The sequence below is a fragment of the Salmo salar genome, chromosome ssa19 (genome assembly GCF_905237065.1).
Source record: "Salmo salar chromosome ssa19, Ssal_v3.1, whole genome shotgun sequence".
Lineage (NCBI taxonomy): Eukaryota > Metazoa > Chordata > Actinopteri > Salmoniformes > Salmonidae > Salmo > Salmo salar.
The window spans coordinates 77,813,120-77,829,354 of NC_059460.1; the positions used below are offsets into that span (position 1 = coordinate 77,813,120).

Sequence of the window (16,235 nt, forward strand, 5' to 3'; positions counted from 1 at the left end):
TATCTATCTATCTATCTATCTATCTATCTATCTATCTATCTATTTATCACACCCATCACTGTACTGCTCCATCTATTATATCTATCTAACTCACCCATTACTGTACTGCTCCATCTATTCTATATCTATCTCACCCATCACTGTACTGCTCTATCTATTCTATATCTAGATATCTCGTCCATTACTGTACTGCTCTATCTATTATATATCTAGATATCTCGTCCATTACTGTACTGCTCCATCTATTCTATATCTATCTCGCCCATTACTGTACTGCTCCATCTATTCTATATCTATCTCACCCATTACTGTACTGCTCCATCTATTCTATATCTATCTCGCCCATTACTGTACTGCTCCATCTATTCTATATCTATCTCACCCATCACTGTACTGCTCCATATATTCTAACTCACCCATTAGTCTATGCTCCATATATTCTAACTCACCCATTAGTCTATGCTCCATATATTCTATCTAACTGGAACAGTCTGGGCAGTGTTTTAGACATGGCTATCATCTCCCTCTCTGCAGCTTTCAGTGTGGTGTCCTCGTTCCTCCTTAGGTTTGGCAAGGTCACCTTCTACTCTCTGCTGCCCCTGGAGGCAGACTGCAGTACTGTAGCTCACATGCTCTCCAAACCGCTTGGTGAGAGCTGACAGAGAGAACAGAGAAAAAAAGAGATATCACATTCCAATATTGTTTTACTTCACTAAGAAACATACATGCGTTTTGTGTGTTGTATTGTGACGTGTGTGTGTGTGTGTGTGTGTGTGTGTGTGTGTGTGTGTGTGTGTGTGTGTGTGTGTGTGTGTGTGTGTGTGTGTGTGTGTGTGTGTGTGTGTGTGTGGTGTTTGTCCAGAGCTGGTATCTGCTAGGGAGCTGGAAGTACATCAGGCTGAACCATACAGCCCCATCACCATCATCCCTGGACCACTCAGCACCCGTGCACGCCTGAGGAATACAGAGGATGTCCACACACACTCACACACACACACACACACACACACACACACACACACACACACACACACACACACACACACACACACACACACACACACACACACAGCGGATGTGTGCGGCCGTACTTTTAAAACTAATAATGTTCATTCATGTCCCAAATTTCATTCCTGTGAGATCATCACCTCAAACTGTTTTGTAGCACACGTGATGACCTCTTGAGTTTTGTAACATTTTTTGTAAAACATTTATAAGTGAAGCCTTTTTATAACAAGTGAAATTTCTGAGTTATTATTGAAAGGTAGTTGTTAATATTAAGATTTTTTTATTCAAAGTTGGTATTTATATTATTAATATCTATTGAAGAGTGTATTTATTATTAATATATGTAATACTGTGTATTTAGCAGGGGATACATTTTATTCTAATTTATTTTGTCAACTGTCATGAAAGTTGATATTGTTGACAGCAACGTTTTTGGTGAACCTTTCTCAGATGTTTTTTCTATCTTATTGTGGTATGATGTTACTCTGTTCTTACGGTGAAGCATTTATGAGTATGTCAAGTGTTATTGAAGTGTTGTGGTTTTCAGGTTCACTTGGCACATCTAAAGCCTTTTCTTTTGGGGTGTTGCTATAGGCCACCAAGTGCTAACAGTCAGTATCTAAATAATATGTGTGAAATGATTGTTAGTGTATGTGATGTAAACAGAGAGGTCAACTATCTTGGGGATCTGAATATTGATTGGTTTTCATCAAGCTGTCCCCTCAAGAGGAAGCTTCTTACTGTAACCAGTGCCTGTAATCTGGTTCAGATTATTAATCAACCTACTAGGGTGTTTACAAACACTACAGGAACAAGATAATCCACATGTATCAATAACATTTTTACTAATACTGTAGAACTTTGTTCTAAAGCTGTATCCGTACCCATTGGATGCGGTGATCTCAATATAGTGGCTATATCCAGGAAAGCCAAAGTTCTAACAGCTGGGCCTAAAATAGTGTATCAGAGATCATACAAAACATTTTGCTGTGACTCTTATGTGGACGATGTTAAACATATTTGTGGGTCTGATGTAATTAATGAGGAGCATCCAGACGCTCCACTTTATCAATTTATTAAATTGCTTCTTCCAATTATTGATAAACATGCACCTGTTAAGAAACTGACTGTTAAAACTGTTAAGGCTCCATGGATTAATGAGGAATTGAAAAACTGTATGGTTGAAAGAGATGGGGCAAAAGGAGTGGCTAATAAGTCTGGCTGGCTTACTTACTGCAAATTGAGAAATGATGGGGCTAAACTCAACAAAAAGAAGAAAATGTATTATGAAGCCAAGATCAATGATATAAAGAATGATGGAAAAAAACTTGAGGACTTTAAATTAAATTATTGTCAGAAAGACAAATTCAACTCCATCTTTCATCGAATCAAATGGCTTATTCATCACAACACCATTTGATGTTGCCAATTATTTGAAAGATTATTTAATTGGCAAAGTGGGCAAACTTAGGCAGGAAATGCCAACCACGAATAGTGAGCAATTGTAATCATGCATAAAAAACTAATAATGAAAGAAAAGCATTGCAAGTTTGAATTTTGTAAAGTTAGTGTGGGAGAGGTGGAAAAATGATTGTTATCGATCAATAATGACAAACCTCGTGGCATTGACAACTTAGATGGAGAGCTACTGAGGATGGTAGCTGACTCTGTAGCCACTCCAATCTGTCATCTTTAATCTGAGCCTTGAGGAAAGTCTTTGTCCTCAGGCCTGGAGGGAAGCCAAAGTCATTCCGCAACCCAAGAGTGGAGAGCGGCCTTTACTGGTTCTAACAGCACACCTATAAGCTTGCTGCCAGCTCTTCGCAAACTGTTGGAAAAAATTGTGTTTGACCAAATACAATGCTGTTTCATGCGAGAAATTGCCAAGAAACTGAAGATCTTGAACAATGCTGTGTACTACTCCCTTCACAGAACAAGTCCTCAACTGGCAGCTTCATTAAATAGTACCCGTAAAACACCAGTCTCACCGTCAACAGTGAAGAGGCGACTCCGGGAAGCTGGCCTTCTAGGTAGAGTTGCAAAGACAAAGCCATATCTCAGACTGGCCAATAAAAAGAAAAGATTAAGATGAGCAAAAGTGTTATGGACAGACGAATCTAAGTTTGAGGTGTTCGGATCACAAAGAAGAACATTTGTGAGACGCAGAAAAAATGAAAAGATGCTGGAGGAGTGCTTGACGCCATCTGTCAAGCGTGGTGGAGGCAATGTGATGGTCTGGGGGTGCTTTGGTGGTGGTAAAGTGGGAGATTTGTACAGGGTAAAAGGAATCTTGAAGAAGTAAGGCTATCACTCGATTTTGCAACGCCATGACATACCCTGTGGACGGCGCTTAATTGGAGCCAATTTCCTCCTACAAAAGGACAATGACCCAAAGCACAGCTCCAAACTATGCAAGAACTATTTAGGGAAGAAGCAGTCAGCTGGTATTCTGTCTATAATGGAGTGGCCAGCACAGTCACCGGATCTCAACCCCATTGAACTGTTGTGGGAGCAGCTTGACCGTATGGTACGTAAGAAGTGCCCATCAAGCCAGTCCAACATGTGGGAGGTGCTTCAGGAAGCAAGGGGTGAAATCTCTTCAGATTACCTCAACAAATTGACAACTAGAATGCCAAAGGTCTGCAATTGCTGCAAATGGGGCGGCAGCGTAGTCTAATGGTTAGAGTGTTGGACTAGTAACCGAAAGGTTGCAAAATCAAATCCCTGAGCTGACAAGGTACAATATCTATTGTTCTGCCCCTGAACAAGGCAGTTAACCCACTGTTCCTAGGCCGTCATTAAAAATGAGAATTTGTTCTTAATTGACTTGCCTAGTTAAATAAAGATATAAAATGGAGGATTCTTTGACGAAAGCAAAGTTTGAAGGACACAATTATTATTTCAATTAAAAAATATATATTTATAACCTTGTCAACGTCTTGACTATATTTCCTATTAATTTTGCAACTCATTTCATGTATGATTTCATGGAAAACAAGGACATTTCTAAGTGACCCCAAACTTTTGAATGGTAGTGTATGTGTTATGGCTTTTCAACCTCTGCCATATCATGGACTCAGAGCTATCTATCTAATTGAACTCAAAGGGGTTTCTTTAATGGAAGCTTCTCTAATGTCAAACATGTAAAGTGTGGTGTACCGCAGGGCAGCTCTCTAGGCCCTCTTTTCTATTTTTACCAATGACCTGCCACTGGCATTAAACACAGCATATGTGTCCATGTATGCTAATGATTCAACCATATACGCATCAGCAACCACAGCTAATGAAGTTACTGAAACCCTTAATGAGTTGCAGTCTGTTTTGGAATGGGTGGCCAGTAGTAAACTGGTGTGGCTGTTAAACAAGTTGAAGAGACGAAATTACCTGGCGTTACCTTAGATTGTAAACTGTCATGGTCAAAACATATAGATTCAATGGTTGTAAAGATGGGGAGAGGTCTGGCTGTAATGAAGGTATATATAGTTTTAGACACCACACTCCAAAAAGCTAGTTCTGCAGGCTCTAGTTTTATCTAATCTTGATTATTGTCCAGTCGTGTGGTCCAGTGCTGCAAGGAAAGACCTAGTTAAGCTGCAGCTGTCCCAGAACAGAGCGCCATGTTCTGCTCTTCATTATCATCAGAGGGCTAATATTAATACTATGCATGCCAGTCTCTCTTGGCTAAGAGCTGAGGAGAGACTGACTGCATCATTTCTTCTTTTTATAAGAAACATTAATGTGTTGAAAATACCAAATTGTTTGCCTAGTCAACTTACACACAGCTCTGACACACACACTTATCTCACCAGACATGCCACCAGGGGTCTTTTCACAGTCCCCAAATCCAGAACAAATTCAAGAAAGCGTACAGCATTATAAAGAGTCCTTATTGCATGGAACTTCCTTCCATCTCATATTGCTCAAATAAACAGCAAACCTGGTTTCAAAAAACAGATAAAGCAACACCTCACGTCACAACGCCGCTACCCTATTTGACCTAGATAGTTTGTGTATGCATTGATATGTAGGCTACGTGTGCCTTTACATTTTTTTATGTAGTTCTGTCCTTGACATGTTCTTGTCTATTGACGTTCAGTATTATGTCATGTTTTGTGTAGACCCCAGGAAGAGTAGCGGCTGCTTTTGCAACAGCTAATGAGGATCCTAATAAAATACCAAATACCAAAATATGACAATTTTTTTACCTGTTTGGGATATTGGGCAGTATTTTCACGGCCGGATAAAAAACGTACCCGATTTAATCTGGTTACTACTCCTGCCCAGAAACTAGAATATGCATATAATTAGTAGATTTGGATAGAAAACACTCTAAAGTTTCTAAAACTGTTTGAATGGTGACTGTGAGTATAACAGAACTCATATGGCAGGCCAAAACCTGAGAAGATTCTATACAGGAAGTGCCCTGTCTGACAATTTGTTCTCCTTCTAGGGCATCTCTATCAAAAAGACAGCTTCTCTGCTGTAACGTGACATTTTCTAAGGCTTCCATTGGCTCTAGGAAGGCGCCAGAAAGTGGAATGAGAGCTCTCCAGTCTCTGGGCGAAAAACAGCAGGGGTTTTTGTGAGTGGTCCTGCTGAGAACAATGACACTGAGGCGCGCGCGCACGAGATGTTTTTCTTTCAGTGTTTGAATGAACACAACGTCGCCCGGTTAGAATATTATCGCTATTTTACGAGAAAAATTGCATAAAAATGTATTTTAAACAGCATTTGACATGCTTCGAAGTACAGTAATGGAATATTTTGACATTTTTTGTCACGAAATGCGCCGGCGCGTCACCCTTCGGATAGTGACTTGAACGCACGAACAAAACGGAGCTATTTGGATATAACTATGGATTATTTCGAACCAAAACAACATTTGTTGTTGAAGTAGAAGCCCTGGGAGTGCATTCTGACGAAGAACAGCAAAGGTAATCCAATTTTTCTTATAGTAAATCTGAGTTTGGTGAGGGCCAAACTTCGTGGGTGTCAAATTAGCTAGCCGTGATGGCCGGGCTATGTACTCAGAATATTGCAAAATGTGCTTTCACCGAAAAGTTATTTTAAAATCTGACACCGCGATTGCATAAAGGAGTTCTGTATCTATAATTCTTAAAATAATTGTTATGTTTTTTTGTGAACATTTATCATGAGTAATTTAGTAAATTCACCGGAAGTTTGCGGTGGGTATGCTAGTTCTGAACATCACATGCTAAAGTAAAAAGCTGTTTTTTGATATAAATATGAACTTGATTGAACAAAACATGCATGTATTGTATAACATAATGTCCTAGGAGTGTCATTTGATGAAGATCATCAAAGGTTAGTGCTGCATTTAGCTGTGGTTTTGGTTTTTGTGACATATATGCTTGCTTTGAAAATGGCTGTGTGATTATTTCTGGGAGGGTACTCTCCTGACATAATCTAATGTTTTGCTTTCGCTCTAAAGCCTTTTTGAAATCGGACAGTGTGGTTAGATTAACGAGAGTCTTATCTTTAAAATGGTGTAAAATAGTCATATGTTTGAGAAATTGAAGTTATAACATTTTTGAGGTATTTGTATTTCGCGCCACGCTATACCATTGGATATTGGTGAGGCGTTCCGCTAGCGGAACGTCTGTCCCATTAATAAGCCCCAGGAATCTAGAAATGTAGTTCGATCTGGAGCCATTATTAGTACCATTGTTTTCCATTCATTTGGGATCTACTGAAGAGATTGTAACTTTGATTTTGGGGCTGAACAATCCCTTTACATTTCTGGTCAATAAATTGAATTAGATACCAGCTAGTTTGCTTTACTGTAGAGTACAATTTAGGAATAGTCTGCAAGGGGACAGTAGGGGGCAGTTGAGGACAAGTAGCTAGTCAATCTCAGCAATTTAACAGCAGAGATCTATTCTGGACTATGACCTCGTCCTGCTCCTATCTCCCCTTGACGTCATTGTGTCTGGCTGGCAGAAAAATCACATCTGATCTCATGGCTTAATTACTCAATACAATTCAACTTGTGGGCAGAAGGAGAGGGGTCTGTGCAGCCTGTATCACACAGCACAAATGTAGCGGCGGGCTGCAATAAACAAAAGCAAACGAGGCAGAGGTCACTGCTGTGGTACATAGAGTGATGGTGACAGCCTGTTTCTCTGCTGAATGCAGACCAGGCCAGGGGACAAAATGGAAGTGTGACCAAGTGCCCGGAGAGAGACTTATTTCATGTTCTAATCTAGCACAGAGAGCTGACATTACCATTGTAAACCCATTAGCCAAGAGAATAATTGGTCTATTTTACTAGTGTTTTTAGGTCATTTTCAATTTACTTTCCACATCCTGCTAAGGCCAAAAGGTGGAGGTCATCCAAGATCATGGTACAGTGAGGGGAAAAAGTATTTGATCCCCTGCTGATTTTGTACGTTTGCCCACTGACAAAGAAATGATCAGTCTATAATTTTACTGGTAGGTTTATTTGAACAGTGAGAGACAGAATAACAACAACAAAAATTCCAGAAAAACGCATGTCAAAAATGTTATAAAATGATTTGCATTTTAATAGAAGGAAATAAGTATTTGACCCCTCTGCAAAACATGACTTAGTACTTGGTGGCAAAACCCTTGTTGGCAATCACAGAGGTCAGATGTTTCTTGTAGTTGGCCACCAGGTTTGCACACATCTCACTCCTCTTTGCAGATCTTCTCCAAGTCATTAAGGTTTTGAGGCTGACGTTTGGCAACTCGAACCTTCAGCTCCCTCCACAGATTTTCTATGGGATTAAGGTCTGGAGACCGGCTCGGCCACTCCAGGACCTTAATGTGCTTCTTCTTGAGCCACTCCTTTGTTGCCTTGGCCGTGTGTTTTGGGTCATTGTCATGCTGGAATACCCATCCACGACCCATTTTCAATGCCCTGGCTAAGGGAAGGAGGTTCTCACCCAAGATTTGACGGTACATGGCCCCGTTCATCGTCCCTTTGATGCGGTGAAGTTGTCCTGTCCCCTTAGCAGAAAAACACTCCCAAAGCATAATGTTTCCACCTCCATGTTTGACGGTGGGGATGGTGTTCTTGGGGTCATAGGCAGCATTCATCCTCCTCCAAACACGGCGAGTTGAGTTGATGCCAAAGAGCTCCATTTTGGTCTCATCTTACCACAACACTTTCACCCAGTTGTCCTCTGAATCATTCAGATGTTCATTGGCAAACTTCAGACGGGCATGTATATGTGCTTTCTTGAGCAGGGGACCTTGCGGGCGCTGCAGGATTTCAGTCCTTCACGGCGTAGTGTGTTACCAATTGTTTTCTTGGTGACTATGGTCCCAGCTGCCTTGAGATCATTGACAAGATCCTCCCGTGTAGTTCTGGGCTGATTCCTCACCGTTCTCATGATCATTGCAACTCCACGAGGTGAGATCTTGCATGGAGCCCCAGGCCGAGGGAGATTGACAGTTCTTTTGTGTTTCTTTCATTTGCGAATAATCGCACCAACTGTTGTCACCTTCTCACCAAGCTGCTGGCGATGGTCTTGTAGCCCATTCCAGCCTTGTGTAGGTCTACAATCTTGTCCCTTACATCCTTGGAGAGCTCTTTGGTCTTGGCCATGGTGGAGAGTTTGGAATCTGATTGATTGATTGCTTCTGTAGACAGGTGTCTTTTATACAGCTAACAAGCTGAGATTAGGAGCACTCCCTTTAAGAGTGTGCTCCTAATCTCAGCTCGTTACCTGTATAAAAGACACCTGGGAGCCAGAAATCTTTCTGATTGAGAGGGGGTCAAATACTTATTTTGACATGTGTTTTTCTGGATTTTTTTGTTGTTATTCTGTCTCTCACTGTTCAAATAAACCTACCATTAAAATTATAGAGTGATCATTTCTTTGTCAGTTGGCAAACGTACAAAATCAGCAGGGGATCAAATACTTTTTTCCCTCAATGTATACACTGACTTCACCTCTTCCTCTCTGATGTCACTGTGCAATGTGTGAGGACTGACCACTAACCAGTACACAATGTGAAAATCAACAACCCTCTGCTATTGTCATTTCACAGAGGGGACTGAACGCATCACAAATTGATCGCTAAAATGTCTTGGCATTGGAAAATAATCGTACATCCATATAGAGTTTATATTGGGTTGTTGGTGTGGTATCTAGGTGATAGAATTTGTTGTGAAACTCTGGTATGTCGCATGGGCCAGTCAGCATGTGTGTTAGTGGAAAAGGAACTCCCCCTTCCCTGGGGAGTGACCACACACAGTTATGGAACATGCACACAACACACACAGTTATGGAACACGCACACAACACACACAGTTATGGAACATGCACACAACACACACAGTTATGGAACACACACACAACACACACAGTTATGGAACACGCACACAACACACACAGTTATGGAACACGCACACAACACACACAGTTATGGAACATGCACACAACACACACAGTTATGGAACACGCACACAACACACACAGTTATGGAACATGCACACAACACACACAGTTATGGAACATGCACACAACACACACAGTTATGGAACACGCACACAACACACACAGTTATGGAACATGCACACAACACACACAGTTATGGAACATGCACACAACACACACAGTTATGGAACATGCACACAACACACACAGTTATGGAACACGCACACAACACACACATTTATGGAACATGCACACAACACACACAGTTATGGAACATGCACACAACACACACAGTTATGGAACATACACACAACACACACAGTTATGGAACATGCACACAACACACACAGTTATGGAACACGCACACAACACACACATTTATGGAACATGCACACAACACACACAGTTATGGAACATACACACAACACACACAGTTATGGAACATGCACACAACACACACATTTATGGAACATGCACACAACACACACAGTTATGGAACATACACACAACACACACAGTTATGGAACATGCACACAACACACACAGTTATGGAACATGCACACAACACACACAGTTATGGAACATACACACAACACACACATTTATGGAACATGCACACAACACACACAGTTATGGAACATGCACACAACACACACATTTATGGAACATGCACACAACACACACAGTTATGGAACATACACACAACACACACAGTTATGGAACATGCACACAACACACACAGTTATGGAACATACACACAACACACACAGTTATGGAACATACACACAACACACACAGTTATGGAACATGCACACAACACACACAGTTATGGAACATGCACACAACACACACAGTTATGGAACACGCACACAACACACACAGTTATGGAACACACACACAACACACACAGTTATGGAACACGCACAGAACACACACAGTTATGGAACATGCACACAACACACACAGTTATGGAACATGCACACAACACACACAGTTATGGAACATGCACACAACACACACAGTTATGGAACATGCACACAACACACACAGTTATGGAACATGCACACAACACACACAGTTATGGAACATGCACACAACACACACAGTTATGGAACATACACACAACACACACAGTTATGGAACATACACACAACACACACAGTTATGGAACATGCACACAACACACACAGTTATGGAACATGCACACAACACACACAGTTATGGAACATGCACACAACACACACAGTTATGGAACATGCACACAACACACACAGTTATGGAACACGCACACAACACACACAGTTATGGAACATACACACAACACACACAGTTATGGAACATGCACACAACACACAGGCATGCAACCACATGTGCCACACATTCCTGCACACAGGAGAGACTTGTAAGGGTTATTGGGCAAACATTTTTTTTTTTTAACGCTTACAAATGTGACACCACACTGCCAATGTTCCGTAAATCGATCACGGCTCATACACACCTGTCACACTGCCAGAGAGAGAGAGGGGGAGGGAGGGGAGGCAAACAATCAGTTACAGTCCAAATATTTACAAGAGGTCAGACAAAAAAGTCCCTCACTGCATATATCACAAATAAGCTATGTTTAATTATTGATAAGCATAAATCTGCCAAAAGTGAATCGTAAAATGAAATGTGTGGTAATGTGCCCTTTTGACCCTACAGAACAGGTTTGCCCGTTGGCCCATCAATTTGACGTGTAAATAGGATCACCAGGTCTTCACACACCTGAGAAAGCATTCTGAACAGTGCAGACTTAGTATTTTTGTTGCAAGTTTTGACATAAAAGCCATTTACCTTCAAACACTAACCGTGGATACATTGGCAGTGCTATGATTCACAAAGGTAGACCCCTGAATTGATAGCGCGCACACACACACACACACACACACACACACACACACACACACACACACACACACACACACACACACACACACACACACACACACACACACACACACACACACACAGAGGAAGAACAGCATGAATACAAAGACAGAGGAGAATCCCCTGGCAATAAAAACAACATGTCCGTCCATCAGCCAGCCCCTGACAGACTAATAAACCTCACATCTGACCGTCACATTACACACATTCACCCCGACCGTTTAAATCCTCAGGAGGGAGAGAACAAGCCTGCATACACCACCACACCGACCTTCAGTCTCTATCACTCTGCTCAGAGAGGAGGGAAAAGGACCTGCTATCATTCTGAACCATTCACTTGGACTTAGTATCACAGACAAGCCTTTCTATTCTTCTGACCAAAGCAACTGTAGAAGTAACGGAAGACGACAACTGTCTACTGGATAGATACTGAGAAGTAAATCAGAGAAAGACAAATCGCAATAAGAGAAAGACGGTAAAGGAGTAGTCCCATTTTAGATAGTGGTCTGTTTTTTCAGTCAGGCTGGCCAAAGACAGTGTCATGGCAGAAGAGACGAACCACACCTCAGAGGCCCAGGAGACACAGACCAACGGAGATCAACACAGCCCAACAGACTCCCCTATCCTGGGGAACATGGTACGCACCGAGCTGGAATGGGACATGCCCATGAGTGTCCCTTTGCCCATCGAGGTCATCAATGCTGACCAGCCTTTCCCGTTCCTGGACACCACGCTGGCAGACCTGGGCATCGAAGAGTGAGTCCCCCAGTGGCAGGTTTGAGTGTGTGTTGTTGTTGTTTACATGACCAGTGGCAGGTTTGAGTGTGTGTTGTTGTCTACATGACCAGATTTGAGTGTGTGTTGTTGTCTACATGACCAGTGGCAGGTTTGAGTGTGTGTTGTTTACATGACCAGTGGCAGGTTTGAGTGTGTGTGTGTGTGTGTTGTTTACATGACCAGTGGCAGGTTTGAGTGTGTGTGTGTTGTCTACATGACCAGGGGCAGGTTTGAGTGTGTGTGTGTTGTTGTCTACATAACCAGTGGCAGATTTGAGTGTGTGTGTTGTTGTTTACATAACCAGGGGCAGGTTTGAGTGTGTGTGTGTGTGTTGTTTACATGACCAGTGGCAGGTTTGAGTGTGTGTGTGTTGTCTACATGACCAGGGGCAGGTTTGAGTGTGTGTGTGTGTTGTTTACATGACCAGTGGCAGGTTTGAGTGTGTGTTGTTGTCTACATGACCAGTGGCAGGTTTGAGTGTGTGTGTGTGTGTGTTGTCTACATGACCAGGGGCAGGTTTGAGTGTGTGTGCTGTTGTTTACATGACCAGGGGCAGGTTTGAGTGTGTGTTGTTGTCTACATGACCAGGGGCAGGTTTGAGTGTGTGTGTGTGTGTGTGTGTTGTCTACATGACCAGTGGCAGGTTTGAGTGTGTGTGTTGTTGTCTACATGACCAGGGACAGATTTGAGTGTGTGTTGTTGTCTACATGACCAGTGGCAGGTTTGAGTGTGTGTGTTGTTGTCTACATGACCAGGCACAGGTTTGAGTGTGTGTTGTTGTTTACATGACCAGATTTGAGTGTGTGTGTGTTGTTTACATAACCAGTGAGATGATCAGTGTGTACTCCCAAGTGTTGCAGGACATTTGCTGCCACATAATACACAACATGCTGTACATGGAGTATGTCGACATGATGATGGATGTTTTCCTTTCCTCTACATAGTTTGTATCAGATGTGTGTCGATGTTGATCGGTCAGGGGGAAGCTGGGTTCTGGTCTGAATTGTGAATTGTGTGCTCAGATCCGCAGTGAAGGAACGGGTGGTGTGGGTGGACACTAAGCGGACGCAGGTGAAGAGCAAGTCAGGCAAACTGAAGGAGAAGGAAATCACCATCTTGGAGGTACGAGTCAAGGCCCAGATCCCCGGAGACAAGAAGACCCAGGAGGTACTCTACAGCACCGAGTCCCACACAGACCGCTCCTTCTGCCGGACCGGAGTGGACATCCTGCCCTGGAAGAGTCACACACAGACAGGTCTGGGACACACACGTCACTCTCCACACTATATCTTGTCAACAGCTATACAGTTGGATAGGTGTGGGCAAAATTGTGATAGCTTTATGTAGTCTTCATGGAGTTTTCGCCGTATCGCTTTACACCGATTCAGTTCCTTCCGATGTGTAAACACTGACGGAATAGGGCATGAGGTAAGGAGTTGGTTTGGAACCAGGCATAGGCCTAGACTGGTTGGCAGTCGTTTTAGCTCATTCCACTCCTTGTACTGTGTTTAGCACATGACATAGTGGAATGTTAGATACAGACTGACAACCAGGCTAGCATGGGCCTAGACTTTATTGGCAAACTGAAGGCACCCCCTGTGTTCTCAATATGAATGTCTCAATTTATCAATGCCAATGCCACCCATTCCCTTGCCCTGGTCACGGACCTGACAAATGTTCAGCTGCCGAGTTCTCAAGGTGCTGTGGATTTAGTCATGCACCAGGCGGCAGTGATGGGAATCCAAGATGAGATCATGCTGCATGCCATTGCATCATTAATAATCCACCCAGATATCTCACACTTTGCCCCTGCCCCTCTGGTCTACACAGCTTCAGAATGGTGTTCGGTCAGTGGGCATGTGTGGTACTTGGCCCACTCAGCATAGACTTTACATCATCGACTGTGGTTTCCTATTTGATATGACCTCATACTTAACCCTAGTACCACATTCCCGAGATGGCAAAGCAAATTCCTCAAGCTGACACTCATAGAAACGTTTTGATGTATTGGCATCCCTGCATTGAAGTCTTTTGTGCCTTTTTCAGAGGAGAATGGCTTCCAGCCAGTAGAGATGACCATGGCCTTGGACATCGAGTCACAGCCCAAACAGGAGATTCGAGTGGTGTGAGGGAACACTCAGGATCATCGCCAGAAAAAGCTATAACTTAATGATCAGTGCAATTAAACATGGATCAGCCACTAGGGCTTTGAATCGTATAAACAGCAAAAAAGACAAAAGCAAAGTCGACCTGTAAAGCTATCTATGCCTTTGCTGTTATACCATGTTCTATATCTAAATCAGGGATGAATAACTTTGATTGGGGTGGGGGCCACAAAATCTGAACCCCTGAAAATGTTGCTGCTTAAAGCAAGTCTGCTGCAATTCTGCACATTTTTCCATAGGGTGGAGAGAAGTTTTTTTTTGCAGTTTTTAATATATCTGAGTGAGACTGACTAACAAAATCAAATGGGGCCCCCCCCAGACAGTAATTCGACCATGATTACAAGTTTAGATAGCTGGCCGCTAGATGAATTTACCAATCTTAAACATTTTGGCTGACATGGGCTAATTGATTGACCGTTAGTGTCTGACATATGAGGGAAAACTGATGATGCACAACTACATTTCCAAATGGCACCTTGTGTATTCTACCATTTCAACTGGAGATCCCAACTGAGGAAATTGAGCTGAGGGCCTTCAAAAGGGGGGGCCGCATGTGGTCCGTCAGTTGCACATCCCTGCCTTATATATATTTCTTTCCAAGTGTTTGTTGTAATATTATTTCATGAACTTTATTTGCTATGTAATATTTGGCGTCTTTATAGACTTGGTTTGTCCAGCTATTGCTAGTTATACAGTGGCTTGCGAAAGTATTCGCCCCTTGGCATTTTTCCTGTTTTGTTGCCTTACAACCTGGAATTAAAATAGATTTTTGGGGGGTATCATTTGATTTAAACAACATGCCTACCACTTTGAAAATGCAAATTATTTTTTATTGTGAAACAAACAAGAAAACAGAAAACTTCAGCTTGCATAATTATTCACCCCTGCCAAAGTCAATACTTTGTAGAGCCACCTTTTTCAGCAATTACAGCTCAATTCTCTTGGGGTATGTCTCTATAAGCTTGGCACATCTAGCCACTGGGATTTTTGCCCATTCTTCAAGGCAAAACTGCTCCAGCTCCTTCAAGTTGGATGGGTTACGCTGGTGTACAGCAATCTTTAAGTCATACCACAGATTCTTAATTGGATTGAGGTCTGGGCTTTGACTAGGCCATTCCAAGACATTTAAAATGTTTCCCCTTAAACCACTTGAGTGTTGCTTTAGCAGTATGCTTAGGGTCATTGTCCTGCTGGAAGGTGAACCTCTGTCCCAGTCTCAAATCTCTGGAAGACTGACACAGGTTTCCCTCAAGAATTTCCCTGTATTTAGCGCCATCCATCATTCCTTCTATTCTGACCAGTTTCCCAGTCCCTGCCGATGAAAAACATCCCCACAGCATGATGCTGCCACCACCAGGCTTCACTGTGGGGATGGTGTTCTCAGGCTGATGAGAGGTGTTGGGTTTGCACCAGACTTAGTGTTTTCCTTAATGGCCAAAAAGCTCAGTTTTAGTCTCATCTGACCAGAGTACCTTCTTCCATATGTTTGGAGAGTCTCCCACATGCCTTTTGGCAAACACAAAACATGTTTGCTTATTTTTTTCTGGCCACTTCCGTAAAGCCCAGCTCTGTGGAGTGTATGGCTTAAAGTGGTCCTATGGACAGATAATCCAATCTCCGCTGTGGAGCTTTGCAGCTCCTTCAGGGTTATCTTTGGTCTCTTTGTTGCCTCTCTGATTAATGCCCTTTTTGCCTGGTCTGTGAGTTTTGGTGGGTGGCCCTCTATTGGCAGGTTTGTTGTGGTGCCATATTCTTTCAATTTTTTAATAATGGATTTAATGGTGCTTCGCGGGATGTTCAAAGTTTCTGATATTTTTTTATAACCCAACCCTGATCTGTACTTCTCCACAAAGTTGTCCCTGACCTGTTTGGAGAGCTCCTTGGTCTTCATAGTGCTGCTTGCTTGGTGGTGCTCCTTGCTATGTGGTGTTGC

General features: G+C 42.5%; 1 protein-coding gene across 1 annotated transcript; it reads left to right on the plus strand.

The window, feature by feature from the left end:
* The first annotated feature begins 11,606 nt into the window (after positions 1–11,606).
* LOC123729036 (uncharacterized) lies at positions 11,607–15,291 on the plus strand. Its single transcript, XM_045702751.1, has 3 exons — positions 11,607–12,116; positions 13,160–13,392; positions 14,184–15,291. Exons 1-3 carry the CDS (start codon positions 11,902–11,904, stop codon positions 14,264–14,266), a joined length of 531 nt encoding a protein of 176 aa, XP_045558707.1. The 5' UTR covers positions 11,607–11,901; the 3' UTR covers positions 14,267–15,291.
* The last annotated feature ends 944 nt before the right edge of the window (positions 15,292–16,235 follow it).